The sequence below is a fragment of the Eretmochelys imbricata genome, chromosome 10 (assembly GCF_965152235.1).
Source record: "Eretmochelys imbricata isolate rEreImb1 chromosome 10, rEreImb1.hap1, whole genome shotgun sequence".
NCBI classification, from domain to species: Eukaryota; Metazoa; Chordata; order Testudines; family Cheloniidae; genus Eretmochelys; species Eretmochelys imbricata.
Window position 1 is genome coordinate 71,635,371 of NC_135581.1, and position 15,817 is coordinate 71,651,187.

Genomic DNA, 15,817 nt, shown 5'->3' on the forward strand with positions numbered 1-15,817 from the left:
TCTGAACCAGAAGGTGTTTCCTCGTTGCAATAACGTGACTTTTAAATCTAGGCAGCAAGGTTAATACCAGAGCATTATTTGAGAATTCATCACTTGAGCCGGTGTGACTCAGACATGATCCCATTGCAGCATGCTCATTTAAGTACTGCTTCCAGGCCTACAATTTTTCACAAATGCATTTATTCCTAATGCTCACAAAAAGGACAGAGAAGAGAAAGAGTAAAGGGGGCGGGGAGGAGGGGGAAGAGAGAGAGAACAATACGCCATTGTGATTTATTGGAGAGGAGATTGTCTGCAATAGTAGAGCACTCTTTCTTAATCAAAGCTTTATTAAATCCTGGTAATAAAAAGCTAAGTGTTTTTGGATGAGATAAAGGCAGAAAAGGGTAACACATTCACTTCAGGAACATTCAGGCCAGGAGTACATACAAGGGGACCCAAGCTAAAAGAGCCCTAACCCCCACGGACCAGACACTGCCAGTGTTAGATACTCCCTGCCAGAGCTTGGCTACACCAAGGCAATCTCTAAGTACCAGGGCTAGCTTTAAGATCTGCAAGGCTTCAAGCACAAGTGGAGACCTGAGATGCTAGCAGGGGGAGAATAAAGTAAAAGTGGTGTCATTATGACAGTCTGCAGAATTCTTCTAAGCTCGTCCCAAAAAAATCAGAACAAGTTGCCATCCTAGTCATTTCACTTAAGGAGCTTGCACCCTTATGTCTAGGTTATGATTTCCCACCTGCATCATCATAGAGACACAGGGGGAAACATGGCAAGACATACAATAAATGCTACATATTGTTCCCTCCCATTTCTCAACACAGATTGCTTTGGTCTATTGCATTTCAGAGCTCTGTGTGTGTGTGTGTCTGGTGTGGGTACATTGAGTTGGAGAAGAAAGTATCCATTCCTAATGGGACATGTCTATCTAGGTGCACAGCACAGACAGGTAGGTCAGTAAGAATATAAAGAGAAGGCGCTTACTTGATTTCAGCAAAGCTGCTAGAACCTCAGTGGCAGCCCTGGAGGAAGAAAAACAATGGAGAAATAGTGTCAATTTCTTCAATAATTTTTTTTAACCTTGGTCTTCCAGTCTCTGGGTCAGATCTCCAGTTGTTACAAATTGGCAGGACCTCACTCACATTGATGGAGCTGAGGATCAGGCTCTCTGTGTTTGATTCAGTTATCCAACAAGACCAGCATTAGCTCCCTAGCCTCAACATTACGTTAATCTGTACTGACCATTAAAAATAAACAAACACCCACCTATCAAAAGAAATGAGACAAGTCTTCAGTCTTTGAACTGTTTCCCTTGAGCCCTCTGTCTGCATCACTGACTCAGAACAAATCCAGACCAGACACGGGGATATATTTCTGCCACCTGGGTCATCAGACACATGTACATCATAAGATGTGTCAGCTCCAGGGTTCTGGCCAAATTCCAACTCAAGACATTTCATTTTGCTAAACTAAACATTCCCCCCTCTGGCGTCAATTTAAAAAGAAAAACGGCATCTCCCTTTATCATTATCAATCACTAGTATTACAGTAGCCACAGCTAAGATCAGGGCCCCATGGTGGTAGGTGGTGAAAAAACATATATTAAGAGAACCCCTGCCCCAAAGTGTTTACAATCTAGATAGACAAAGTAGGTGGATGTGAAGTGACTTGCTCAAGGCTACACAGCTCAATCTGTGGCAGACCTGGGACTAGAACCCAGGCCCTCCTGTGTCCCAGATGAGTGCCCTATCCACTAGACAACACTGCCTCTCGATTCTTTCCCCGATTGAAATTGTGTAACTTTGCTGTAGCAGAACAGCTGCTGTGTCTCACCCAGAGACAGCTGTATTTCAGTGGGTGAGCAATCCCACACAGCTCAGGATTCTATAGGCAACAGATACAAAATTGTAACAAAATATACTTGTAAAACCGAGAACTTTGACAAAGGGCCTTTTACACTCTGACAGTGGCTGAGGGCTCTTGACACTGACCTTTATGCCTCACTAGGTGCCAGCCGTGAAACTGCATGCTCAGATGTGTGTTCTTTTCCAGCTAAATAAATACAGGCAGAAGGGGGAGATGGAGTGAGACACTCCTGATTTTCCCCTTTAACTGTTTCCTTCTCCTTAGGGAAACAATGAAATACATACACATACAGTCACTGCACAAAGGGCTAAGTGTGCCAATGTAGTCAAACCAAGCTCCCTGCAACTGTCCCAAACCCACATGGGGAGTGCATGAAAACATCCATCAGTCCTCTCATGTCCCCACATCTCTGCCCTGTCTCTGACCTTCCATCACTGCCGAAGCTCCCAGCTGCTAGCCTTTGACAGCTCTATAATTCAAAAGAACGAACGGGTCATTTCACCTAAGAGTGTCACTGATAGGAGAGCAATCACGTGCTAGATTCAAGATGCAGAGATGCCACAATGGACTAAACTTCTATCAGAGTTTACCCTCCACTGGGAAACCCAAATCCCACCCACTCCTTACCCTCCCCTGTCCTGATTGCTGTCTCTTCTCCCTAGCAATGACTTTGGCTTGCCTTCACTAAAACAAAACCTTACCAACATGCACTGGCTCTGCTCACAGGGAAATACCAACTAATGCGTTCCACCGGCTCTTGCTGGGCTGACAGTGCTTTAGGAGAAGGGAGAAAGCGAGTAGTTAAGGAGTCTCAGGTTCAGAACCAGATGCGCTTCAGTGCCCAGGTGAGCTATGTGAGGAGGTTGAACAATTCACTGACCCAGCAGGCTGCCAAGTCAAAGCTGGTGAGTGGGTCTGTTTTTAAACAGGAGCTGGATCAATTTGTGCCCACTCTGAAAACCACAGTAAGGACAATCAAATGCTTCAGTATGTCACCCATTTCATATTGCGATGACATGGCTGGTGGGTATATGCACCTCTGCTCTCAAATGTATGGAATCAGAGCTGCTTCTCTGTGTAGCATAGGCCCCATACAGCTAGCAGCAGAAGAGATTCTCCTATATCAGCCTATGCTTTTGGAGCAGGAGGACTAGACCTCCAGCCCCACTGTTGCTGAGAAGTTCCGGTGCCGACAGCATCTCAGATAACTACATCTATAAGGCCCTTCATGCCCACAGATTCATTACAATATAATCTCTTTATAAACAAATCCCCAAATAAATCATTTTAACTTCCACACTGAGCCAATTATCATCCTGCAGCAGAAAATAAATATTTTATTTTCACCAAACGACTATTTATCGTGTGTCCACTCAACAGCTGAGAAGATGAAAGCTTCCAGAGCCGACTCCTGCCAGCACCTAATGTTCCAGGCCAACCTCCCTTACAAACCTACCTATGTGAGAATTAATCTGTCAGACACACCAACAGCAAACAGGGCAAAAAAAAAAAAAAAAAAAAGCCAACATGGTAGCATTTCTGCAACTAAAGTCTCACCAATTAAAAAGCAGGAAAGTCATCATCACTTCTGCAGGAATTAGACAGCAGCCAGGCAGCTGATGGAAGGTGTTCAGTGTGACATGCAACCATTCAGTGTGTTAGACTGCCACCTGTTGAAATGGGCTATACTGCTCACACTAATTACCTAGCCTTTCCCCCAAGTTTTCAAGTAGGGACTAGGAAAACAACTTCCAAGCAAATCTCAGCCCAGCTCAAACCGTCATCCAGAACTCAGATCCAAATATGAGTCATGACTGGGGTTTGATATTATGTGTATGCATGTATTGTGCACTGGCCTCTGCATTTCCTGGGTGATTCCTGAACCAGACGCCAAAACCCCGAATATCATGAGAAAAGCTGTACCCACAGTGTTTCTGGCTCCATCCGGCAGACCTAAGAGGTCGGGGCAGTTCCAATAGGCATTGGATGCACTTATGCACTTTTGGGGGCTTATCTAAAGAGAAGCATCGAACATTCACAAGGAACCTCCACAGATCTATGACACTGCTATGTCAGAGTCAGAGAGAGCCAATCTCCCCTCTGCCACAGAGGCAGCAGGGACTTGTTTTGCACACTTTTCTGGGCAGTAAATCACCATCTAAACCCAGACCTCACTTGGGCCCAAAGCCCAGTACCTCCCACTAATAGGAACCATCACATTCCACAGAGGATCACCTACTTCTGGGAGGACTTCACAAGCCAATTAGTGTAACCAGCTGAAGGCAGAGCCACAAACACAGTGTGCACCCTCCCCCGAAGAAGCAAGCCCTTTCCCACCAGAAGAAACCCTGGAAGTACCGACAGTCATCTGACCATGTCCCTCCTGGTTGGTGAAAGAGGGTAGAGGGGCTTTGACTAACACAAATTGTCAGCACCTACCTAAGCCAGGCAATACTGAAATTTATCACTCAGTGCCGGAGATTGCAAACTGCCAAACGCTGTCTGACCTCCCTTTTCCAAGTAAAGCTAATCAAAAAGCTAGTGAGTGCCCAGCACTGTTTGAAAGTCAGGCCCCTTCACCACACGTCAAGTTGAACACCTCAAATCACGAGTCATTTTTGACAACCGAGGCCCATGTTTCTTTGCCCATGTGCCTGCTCTATGGCAATTAATCCCTCACGGCACTGGCCACAGAAGTCAAATCTGAGACCTTTCTCCAAATGTAGCAAAAAATTACTTCTGCACTGATATAGAGGACACCTTCGTATTCAATAATCCAGGAGGAGTTCCCATCTCACGATCACCAGAATAAATATTTGTATGTTGTATCCCTTCCAGTGGTGCACATAGAATCCATTTCTTACCTGGCCGGTACTGCTGATCCCTTCCCCTCCCTGTGTCTCTCCTGCCTATTTAGAATGTTAGCTCCCTCTTCAGGGCAGGGAATGTCTCTTACTACATGTCTGTACTGTGACTATTGCTCTCCTTTTAGCTAAGGTGCTTGTAGGACCGCCATCACAGTAGCATCTAGTTCCTCACAATATTTTATGCATTTATCCTTCCAATACCCTTATGGGGCAGGGCAGTTCTACTTTCCCTGTTTTATACATAGTCTCTCTACACCTCAGTTGCTAAGTGACTTACCCAAGGTCACTGAGGAAGTCTGTGGCAGAGCAGGGATTTGAATCTGTGTCTCCTGAGTCCCAGGCTGGCAACCTAAGCAGGCCCGAACTCAGCTGGTGCCTGTTTGTTTGTGTGTGTGTGTGTGTGAATGTAATTATACTTAAGCAGAATGAAGCTTGCCATTTTCCATTCTGAAAAAACCACAATCTATCAAAAGGATTTTAGAAAATGAAATATATAGTCTGTTGTGCGTCGTATAGCGTGTACTTTACAGGTACTCCATATAGGGTCAGACATTTTAAATTTAGGTGCAACACAAGCAAAGTAAAGAAAAGACATTTGGAAAATAAAGATATTGGGCCAGATCCTCAGCTGGTGTTATTCAGCTCAGATAAATTGAAGTCAATGGAGCTACATTGATTTATGCTAGTGGAGGATCAAGTCCAGTATTTCCCATGAGAATGTAAACCAGTAAAAGAGAGAGTGTCTTTGAGTTGATGCCTGGCAAAGCCTCCCCAGAATATAATCAATATCTGGGGCTATGAACAATTTCAAACACCCAAAACATTCTAAGGGGAAAGAAAGAAACACAACCGAAAGTCATATAGGGGAGGGAAGGACATTCAGTGAGGGATAGGCAAGCTGACTGATACACTGACAGAACTTTAGCAAGCAAGACAACCGGTGTTGGTACGACACAGTCACCTAGTAACACCATATGGTAAACCAACAGCCCCTTTTCTGGCATCAGAAGAAATAATGAGATGAAGAACCTGGGACAAGGGAAATGAAAGGATAATGAAAAATAAACCGTGCATGAGCGAGAGAACAAAAAAGACACGAACAGGAGGGAAAGGCTGTAAAGCTCAGGAAAGATGAAGCCGTGAGCACATGCTACACCAGAGAACTTGATAGCGTGCCCAGTGCAAAACTTTACATTTGTCTCAGGAAAGAACAGATTTAAAAAAAAAAAAAAAAAGCCTTACAGACCTGTCCAGATGTTGCCGACTGATTATCTGCTCTTTGCAGCAATAAATCACTAAGATCATACACTGGATTTTAAAAAACAACCCTCCCAAAGGGGTTCATTTATACCTTTCAGTAAAAAATGTATAACTAAAGTTGCCCTATCTTAAAAGACATAATAATAAATGCTGCGCTGTAACAAAAAACCCCTCAATGGCTTCAGAGACAGCCACTCTGAAGAATAAAGGGCTTTGAAGTGCTTCCAAATCAGCAGGGTTGATAACTGGGCATGAGCACAACTTAACCAGATAGACAAATGCTTCTTGCAAATTCAGTGTAGGAACCATAAACAACAACCAAGAAAGAATGCCACTGTTCTGTGTGCCAAATAAAAATTGGATTATCCAGCACAACTGGGCACCCCAGACGATGAATAATAAGAAAAGAAGTTTTATTTCTAGGTCACCCATGCAGATCCAGGCCACTGCGTTGCCTGCATCCATCACTAACTGACGGTGTGACTTTGGGCAAGCTGTTGATTAATTCTGTGCCTCAGTCCCTCTATCTTTAAAATAGAGATAATTCACCTGTGCTTCATACTAGTGTCATAGGTATGAAACAAACCCCTTTTAGTGCTTCTTGAGCACAACCTTGACTACCTGCACCTCACTCTGGGTGGAACCACATGGTCCACCCTCTCTTAACCTGACTTTCTGGGCCGCAGCTCCCTTGTTCACCAATTGTATTAATGCCACAGGCCCAGCTTGGTTTGGCATCTGTAAGGCCTTTCACTCTGGCAATCTGTGACCAGCGTAGGGTTGCCAACTTTGGCTGGATGAATTCCTGGAGATACCATCTCATGACATAATCTTTAATTAAAAATTAATCTTTCAATCCTGGAGGGTTGGCCTAGACCAACGAGGTGGTTAAAGTGACACAGCAACCGCTTCTTCAAAACAAAGTGTTATGTATTCATGTGTGGGAAGCACACAGAGGGAAGAGTAAACAAAAATAACAATAAAGGTCTACATGCATATTTGCCTCTACCCAATCCTTAAACTTTCCTTGCAAGCTTTGCTACGTTTCAGTTACCTCCATCTCTGGGTTGTGAGAAGCAGAGCCCCCTGCTGCTGTTTCTGCCTCTCTGTCTCCTTGCCAGCCCGCCAGCTTTTTGCTTTTGCTGACACTCTGACCACTCTCTCAACTTCCACCTTTTTTTAGGCCCAGGTTCCTCTAGTGTTTGATATCCTCCTTTTGATCCTAGGCTTAAACCTTGATAAGAAACCATTCTGAGCCTGAGTGAAGCCAGGTAGGGTATTCCCCAATAAACAGCTTCCCCATTGTTTTCTCAAGGACTCTTATCTGTGTCATTCTTTTATCATTCCTGTTTGGCTCCCTTAATATCCCCTTTTGATCTAACTCCATAGCAAGTAACCCATCATAACCAAACACCGAAGGATTAAACAGATGTATGTACAGCACTTTGAAAATGAAAAGTGAAACTATGTGAAGGCTATTTGATGGCATGGGTGAAATGAGTTGAAAGTTCATAGCCCAGTTCCACTGGGTAGGTGTCCAAATCTCAAAACCACCTTAAAACTGCTCCAAGACGGCAGGGAAGCCAAAGATTGGATAGGCAGGGAACGAACCAAGAGATCTGTGCAAATCCAACTCCTACAGCTTTAATCACCCACCTGTCCACCTCTCCCATGGGCGTCTTTGCGCTTTTTCCATGCTTACACATGGGACACCTACCTCAAACTAGTGCATAAAGCCTCTACCCTTTAGTTGGTCAAATGCCTCTTTCAGACTCCCTTTTGCCATGATGCCTAGAGAAGACCTCACACTGACAATGGCTAAGTAGAGCGCTAATGGAGATTCCTAGGATTTACTGAAAGAAAATAAAGGTGATTGGGAACCATGAGGTTCTGCACATAGCTAGCGTACAGCGTGATCTTATCATGGCCCCCCTCCTGTTCTCCCCCTCCCCATTCCTATTGCTCATTACACAAAGACAAGATGCAACAAGTGAGTGTAGATTGCAAGCTCTTTGGGCAGGGACCAGCCCCGTCATGTGTGTTTATACAGCACCTAGCACAATGAGGGTCCTGATCCTGATTGGGCCCTTTGGGTGCTGCTACAAACAATCATCTGGCTCGAAGCACATTTCCCGGAGAAGTGAAGGGAATAAACTACACTCAAGCTATACATATTGTCAGGCTGTATTTTATCGTCAACCCGAGGGACTCATGCTTCACTCTCAGGATTTATATAGTCAGCAAAGCATCCTGCTAAAAATACAGTTTCACAGTTAAGGGTCATTTAGATACATGGCGCTTAGCTTCAAGGGTCACTTAGACACCATGGCGACAGGTGCTTTGTACAAGAGGTAGATCTCATCTGAGATAAATGCCTTGAATAATCATTTCCTTGGTGGCCCAACAATACTGAGCATGAATGTGCAGGCACTTGCACAGAGATTTGGTTTAAAGATTGAAAAACAGTGATTTATGGATCCTGGAAATGTGGTTGGGCAAGGCCACAGCTGCTGTTGGCATTTTCATGCCAATGCTAGTCCAAGACTGACACATAAACACCCATCATCATGAGCTCTTTAATTCCAGCCTGCTTACAGTTTGCAATAACCCCCTCGACATCAGCAGGTGGCGCTCCAGCTGTTCTGCACAGATGTGGGTTTGGTGGAATGCCGAAGGATGGCAAAGATGCCCTGAACATTAATTTCTCTTCACACTCTACCCACAAGTTCTTCGCTAATGTTTGCTTCAGTTCCAGCTACCAGGATTTTTTTTTTAGAGGGAGCTCTATATTTCATCCAAAAAAAATCACATCTTTTCTGTGACTCTAGCCATTCTGCTGGATGTAATTAGCGAGCAAGAGATCCTGCATACAAATAAGTGATACAGAAATTAAGCCTATTTAAAGAATATTTCTCTGAAGCTTTATGGGTTTCTATGGGTTTTAACAATCAAAGAGAAAAGGATGAAGACAGAAGATAGATGGAGGCCAAGTCACTGTTAACAGCACAAAGCACCCATTACTGCTGAAAATATACTGGGCCCCTGCCCTTTTACTGCCTTCAGCGGACAACAACCCTGATTCTTCTCTCACTTGTACCATGGTGAATTAAAGTCACAAAGTGTTTTCTAAAAGATAGTCCCTGGCTCAAGCAACAGTTATGGGCGTGATGCAGATGTCACTAAGAGAGGATCTCTGTCCCGTGCGATGCAGGAGGTCGGACTAGATAATCATAACTGATCCTTCTGGCCATAAACCTATGAACTACACCAGTGTAAAACCAATGCCAGAGAAGAATGAGACCCAGAAAGCAGGGATTAAACTGATGCTCATTCTCTCTCATCCCCCATGCCTCCCAATATAAATCCTGCCTCTCACCCACCCCTCATTGGGGTATTTGTTGGTGCCGCAATAAGTTTGTTTTTGGCAGAAAAGAAGAATCACTGGGCTTTACAAAGGGATGCTGCAAAGAGTCCCAGCTCAGGCACCTCTCTCTGTCTCTTTCATAGCCACATAATCCAACTACACCTGTATGCGTGATACAAAGCATGAGGGAATCAGGTGGTCTCTGAGCCATCCAGTCCCTTAGCCCCCAGAATACATCTCTCATCAGAGGAGGGGCTGATTTTACTCATTGCCGAGGACATATATTTTGATTCATGTTCAAACAAAGCACCAGTGGCTCTTTTTCAGGACAGCGCATAGGTAGCACCACCTCCAAAGGCTGAAATCAGGTCCCAGAAAGATATTTTCCATTCTTATCAATTCCCTCTCCGGGGTCAGATGTCACCAGTATGGCTGAGGCAGGCTGTGACAGCTTGTCACTCAGATCAAGATGAAAGGGCTGGAAGGATCACAATCAAATAGAATTTTTAACAGATTAATTACCCACAGCAGCTTCAGTATGACCATGTGAGAACCCAAAGGGCATGCATGGAGAGGCTGAGAGAGAGGCATTGATGTTATCCCTGATAGACCTATAAAGGCGGGGAACGGGAATGCTCTTCTTAGGTTGGTGTGTTAACATATTATCATAGAACCATATGCAAACAAAGCCAGTGCAGCACATTGGCATAACGTGGGCCCAAATCATCCAATAGGTAATTAAAATGTGTCAATCAAAGGGGTTCAATCTGTCCCTTTCCCCCTGGAGACCCGCCTTTCAATCCCATTTAAGTCACCAGTGGAAATGAGTCTGGTGGTCTCTTAGCCAAGTCCTTAGCTGATACATATTCTCATCACATCAGTTTACTAGGACTGGCAGCCTGTGCTCAAGAGGAGCCTTCCCTCCCCTCCCGTACTGGCAGACACATCAAAAATGTTTTACTGCACATCAAGACTGAGGTGAATCAGCAAAGTGGGGCGGGGGGGGGGGGGGGGGAGAGGAGAAGAGATCCAGCCCCACATGTGCCTGCATTATGCTTACTTCTAGCCAGATCTCTGACTCACACTTTTATGAGGACTAAACCCACTCAAAGCAATACAAGAAAAGCGGACAACTCATTTGCCAAGTAAAACCGGTATAGTGTGTCACTGACTCAGCTGAAGAGCGTGGCTTAGAGACCTATGCCAAATCCCTGTAACCACAGGTTCAAATCTTGGTAGAGACGGACTCAGCCTTCTGAGGAGGATAAATTGATTTCCGGGCACTTTGCAACATTGGAGCCTTTCAGAGGTACCCTTAAAAGACAAAGTGCTCTCTGAGGGTATCTAGAGCCTGGCACTTAAAACCAGCCACCCAAACTGCACTCAAAGTTTTGCCCACAACTAATTGCAAATGCATAGTTTTGGGGGTGCGGTTAATTGTGGGCAAAATGATAGCAACTAGATGTCCAACTACATCTAGCTGTGCCAGCAAGCCAGGTAACAGGGCTTCTAACGGTCATTATTTATGCCATGTTGTTGTAGGCATGTAGGTCGCAGGATATTAGAGAGACAAGGTGGGTGAGACAACATCTTTTATTGGGCCAACTGCTATTGATGAAAGAAACAAGCTTTTGAGCTTACACAGAGCTCTTCTTCGGGTCTGGAAAATGTATTCAGAGTGTCACAGCTAAATACAAGGTGGAACAGATTGTTTAGCATAAGTATTTAATACATATTTCAATGGACCATTCAAAGTGAAGTGGCTCATTAACACCGCTCCAGTAATAGGGGGGAAAGGAAGGGAGGGAGGGGAAAGCAGCGGGGGGGAAGGGGAGTTAATGGGTTACAGATTGTTGTAATAAGCCATAAATCCAGCGTCTCTGTTCAGTCCATGATTTTTAGTGTCTAGCAAAGTTATGAATTTAAGCTCCCAGGCATTAATGCCCCAATAACAACTAAAATGGGTGAAACTAGACAATGATTATGCTCTCGAATGAACTCACACAGGAAAATGATAAAAGAGTGTCAGGGTTCCTTCCCCACTCTGACCACTAGGGTACAGATGTGGGGACCTGCATGAAAGACCCCCCTAAGTTTATTCTTACCAGCTTAAGTTAAAAACTTCCCCAAGGTACAAACTTTGCCTTGGCCTTGAACTGTACACTGCCACCACCAAGCGTTTTAAACAAAGAACAGGGAAAGAGACCACTTGGAGACGTCTTTTCCCAAAATATCCCCCCAAGCCCTACACCCCCTTTCCTGGGGAAGGCTGGATAATAATCCTCACCAATTTGTACAGGTGAACACAGAGACAAACCCTTGGATCTTAAGAACAATGAAAAATCAATCAGGTTCTTAAAAGAATAATTTTAATTAAAGAAAAGGTAAAAGAATCACCTCTGTAAAATCAGGATGGTAAATACTTTACAGGGTATTCAGATTCAAAACACAGAGGATCCCTTTCTGGGCAAAACCTTAAAGTTACAGAAAACAGGAATAAACCTCCCTCTTAACACAGGGAAAATTCACATAAAACAAAAGACAAACTAATCCGCCTTGCCTGTCTTACCTATACTGGTTGCAATATTGGAGACTTGGATTAGGATGGGTTGAAGAAGATGGATTTCTGTCTGGCCTCTCTCAGTCCCAAGAGAGAATAAAAACGTAAACAAAGAGCACAAACAAAAGCCTTTCCTCCCCACCCCAAGATTTGAAAGTATCTTGTTCCCTTATTGGTCCTTTGGGTCAAGTGCCAGCCAGGTTCGCTGAGCTTCTTAACCCTTTACAGGTAACAGGATGTTGCCTCTGGCCAGGAGGGATTTTATAGCACTCTATACAGAAAGGTGGTTACCCTTCCCTTTATATTTATGACAAAGACAGAAACACCACATCACCTGTGGGTGAACACTTTTTGCAAAGGGATCGCTCTAGATCTGACCTATCAGTCCTCATCCACAAACGAAACCTGAACAGCGCTTTCAAAAGATGAGTCTGGGAGCGTAAATTCATAACTTTTCTAGACACTAAAAGTCATTGACTGAGTAGAGACACTGGATTTATGGCTTAATAAAACAATCTATAATCCACAAACAACCCCCTCCAACTGCCTCCCGCCCATGACAGGAGGGGTGTTAACGGGTTACTTTACCTTGGATGATCCCTTGAAATGTGTGTTAAATACTTATGCTAAACAATCTGTTCCACCTTGTATTTAGCTGTGACACTCTGAATACATTTCCCAGACCCGAAGACAAGCTCTATGTAAGCTTGAAAGCTTGTCTCTCTCCCCAACAGAAGTTAGTCCAACAAAAGATATTACCTCACCCACCTTATTTATGCCCACAGTTATTTGTGAGTACAAAATGGGAGGCAGGTTTCAACGTAATAAGGTTCATAGCCAAAGCTCTCCTTCTCTTTCTACAGCATAACTCATTGGCTAGCACTCTCAAACCCAGAGATGGCAGCATTTCCAAGGCACGATATGTTGGTAAAGTACTTCAGGATGCTCTAAAAGATGTAAAATATTATTCACTAAAAAGTATCCTTTACTGGATGTAACAAGGCTGCAGTGATGGATGGGAGATGTGGCTTTCATTTCAGTCATTCCTGAAATGTATGTTTAAAGAGAAATTTAAAAAAATTAAAAATCTTTAAAAATTAACAGATATGAAAAGAATTAGATATGTGAAGATGCAACACTGAGATGGGGTTGGGCATACAGCACTGGGCCCTGTGCTCCTGGAAATGGAGTTAACTTGTGTAAGCCTTTCTTTGAAGACACTCTGGCTGTCTCAAAAGAAAGAAAAAGACGACTGATTGATACTGGAACTGGATGGGGAAAAAGTTTGTTCTTTTTAATCTAATGGAATCATGAAAAAAATGTTGCCATTTTACTAGTCTCAGATACATCAGTTTAATAGCTTTGTGCAGCATTTCACTTTCCCCTCTGGTTCTGTTCAGATGAAGCCCATCTATAAAGTACAGCCAAAGGAAAGCGTTCAAGATAATGATTTAAAGAGGAGAACTAGCTTGCAGGCCCTTCTAGAACACACCACTGCAGCTAGAGGTCATATGCAAACACGGCTAACAGAGGGTATGTCTCAGGAATGAAGGGTTGTTCGTCACTCTGAAATATTCGTAACTCTGAACAAAACACTGTGGTTCTTCTTTCAGAAGTTTACAGCTAAACAGTGACTTAATACCGCTTCGAAACTTTACTATGCAGAAGAAAAATGCTGCTTACCCTTTATTTTTAGTAGTAGTTTATGTTTAACACAGCACTCCCTGTCCTGTAACATATTTGCTTTTATTTATTTACTTATTTTTGTCTCTGTTGCTGCCTGATTGTGTACTTCTGGTTCCAAATGGGGTGTGTGTTTGACTGGTCAGTTTGTAATTTCGGTGTTCATAACTCTGAGATTCCATTGTACTACAATTAAAAGCCCACAGCTAGCCGGTGCCAGGTGACTTGGGCTAATGGGCTGTTTAATTGCAGTGTAGTACACCTTCGGGCTCAAGCTGCAGCCTGAGCTCTGGGACCCTTCCACTGCTGAGGATCCTAGAGCCCGAGCTCCAGCCCGAGCTCCAGCCCAAACATCTACACCACAAAAACAGCCCCACAACCTGAGCCCGAGCCAGCTGGCCACAGGTTTTTAATAGCAGTATAGACATACTCAGTCATACTCATACTCACTTTCCCTGTACTGCATGAAGAAATACATGTGTGTAAACAAGCAGTAATGCCACGTGATGCAATCGTCCAGTTTATACACTTCAACCCTGAATTTCTGAGTGGGCACTGGAGTCCAACTGTGCAGGTCCAACTGGGGCATTAGGGCCGCAGTTTGACTCTGTAAAAGCCTCCAAATCACTGTTTAACTGCAAGTGGGCCAAATGCATTGGCTGCAGCTGGTAACAATGAAGGAAGCATTATTATGACCAGTACATACACATTTGCGTTAGGGAGTAAATGGAAAGATTAGTAACAGTACAGTGCTTTTCATCTGCATATATCAAAACCCTGCACAAAAGGAGGTAAGTAATATTATCCCCATTTTATAGATGGGGATTATGCAATTTGTACATGTTATCTACACTGATATAGAATATGGGTTGATATTAGAGCTGGTTGGAAAGTTTTCATCTCAATGAAATTTCAACAAAAATGGGGAGGAAAATTTGTGGAAATTGTCAGTCCCAACCCCCACACCCCTGACTTTGCCACTGCCTTAATGGGTAGCCTTAGGCAGATAAAGAATTTCCACTGTACTTCCCTATGTGTATTTGCCTGCTCCACCAGAGTGATGCTATAAACTTAATTAATTAGTGTTGGCAAATCACAAATTGAGATCAATGGAAGAAGGTGGTAGAGAACTGCTAAGTATTTCTATTTTACAGATGCATTTTGGTCACCTTGGGCCAGATTTTCAAAGTTATTTAGGTGCTAAAAAATACAGTGGGTGCCTCATGGGATTTTCAAAAACTCCTATGCCATTTAGGGGCCTAAATCCTATTGAATTCAATGGGAGTTAAGCACCTAATTTATTTAGGCACTTTTGAAAAACTCAGTAGGCACTGATCTGCATCCTGAGGCTGAACTACACACAGCCAGTTTCCAAAATATCTTGGTCATTATGAGCATGAGAGAGAGAGAGAGAGAGAGAGAGAAGAGGAGGAGTACCTGGAAGGGTTGGCTTATACCCAGCTAAGGCAAGGTCAACCAGGCACATGGGGCTAGATTTTTAAAGGTATTTAGACACCTAAATAAACAGATAGGTGCCTAGTGGGATTTTCAAAAGACCGAGGGACCTAATTACCTTTAAACGTCTGGTCTATAGTGGCTCAGCAAGAGGGAGACTCCCTTTTGGCTCACGGGGTAAAATGATGCCTATGTTCTATAGGAGGGTCTCAGACAACATCATGCAGGGTGCGCCAACGGCTATTTTGGCCACCAGGCAGGGAATCACTTTTAGCTGCAGGGCAGAGACGTGGGGAAACAGCCACATCAACAGGCCTGGTCGGAAACACATCTCCAATATAAAGCGGTGTCTATTTTTGTTGGCGATTGACTCTACCTGCTCATTTCTCCTCGCACCTTGCTGAAAGTTGGCTCTTCAAAGTGTCAGTGTAGAGCATGAACATGAACATGAAAGAAATATTATCACTCTAGAGCAGGGCGGGTTTCTTACTTCTTCAGAGCACAAGCCAAATCTTAACAGATAGTGAGCCCCCCAGACACCTCGCCTTTCATCCTGACCCCTCTCCTCCCATTTGAAAAATATAAGGTCCCTTTGGCATCAATAGCAATTGCTTACATGGGAAAAGGAATGTTAGGAAAGCGTTTTAAGCTCTTTTTAATGCAATTTAGCAGGTGTAAAAAATTAGACACCACCTCCTTGTTCTCTGCAGACCACTGTCGAGCGATGCACAGACCACAGTTTGGGATCTATTGGACCTGAAGTC

The 15,817-nt window shown here is 43.9% G+C and overlaps 1 protein-coding gene across 1 annotated transcript in view; it reads right to left on the reverse strand.

Annotated features, from left to right (window-relative positions):
- AGBL1 (AGBL carboxypeptidase 1) overlaps positions 1-15,817 on the reverse strand; it is a 241,343-nt gene that overhangs the window by 206,618 nt on the left and 18,908 nt on the right. Inside the window, exon 5 of the mRNA XM_077829336.1 lies at positions 983-1,020. Coding sequence (XP_077685462.1) covers positions 983-1,020 — 38 coding nt within the window. The remainder of the gene's footprint in view (positions 1-982; positions 1,021-15,817) is intronic.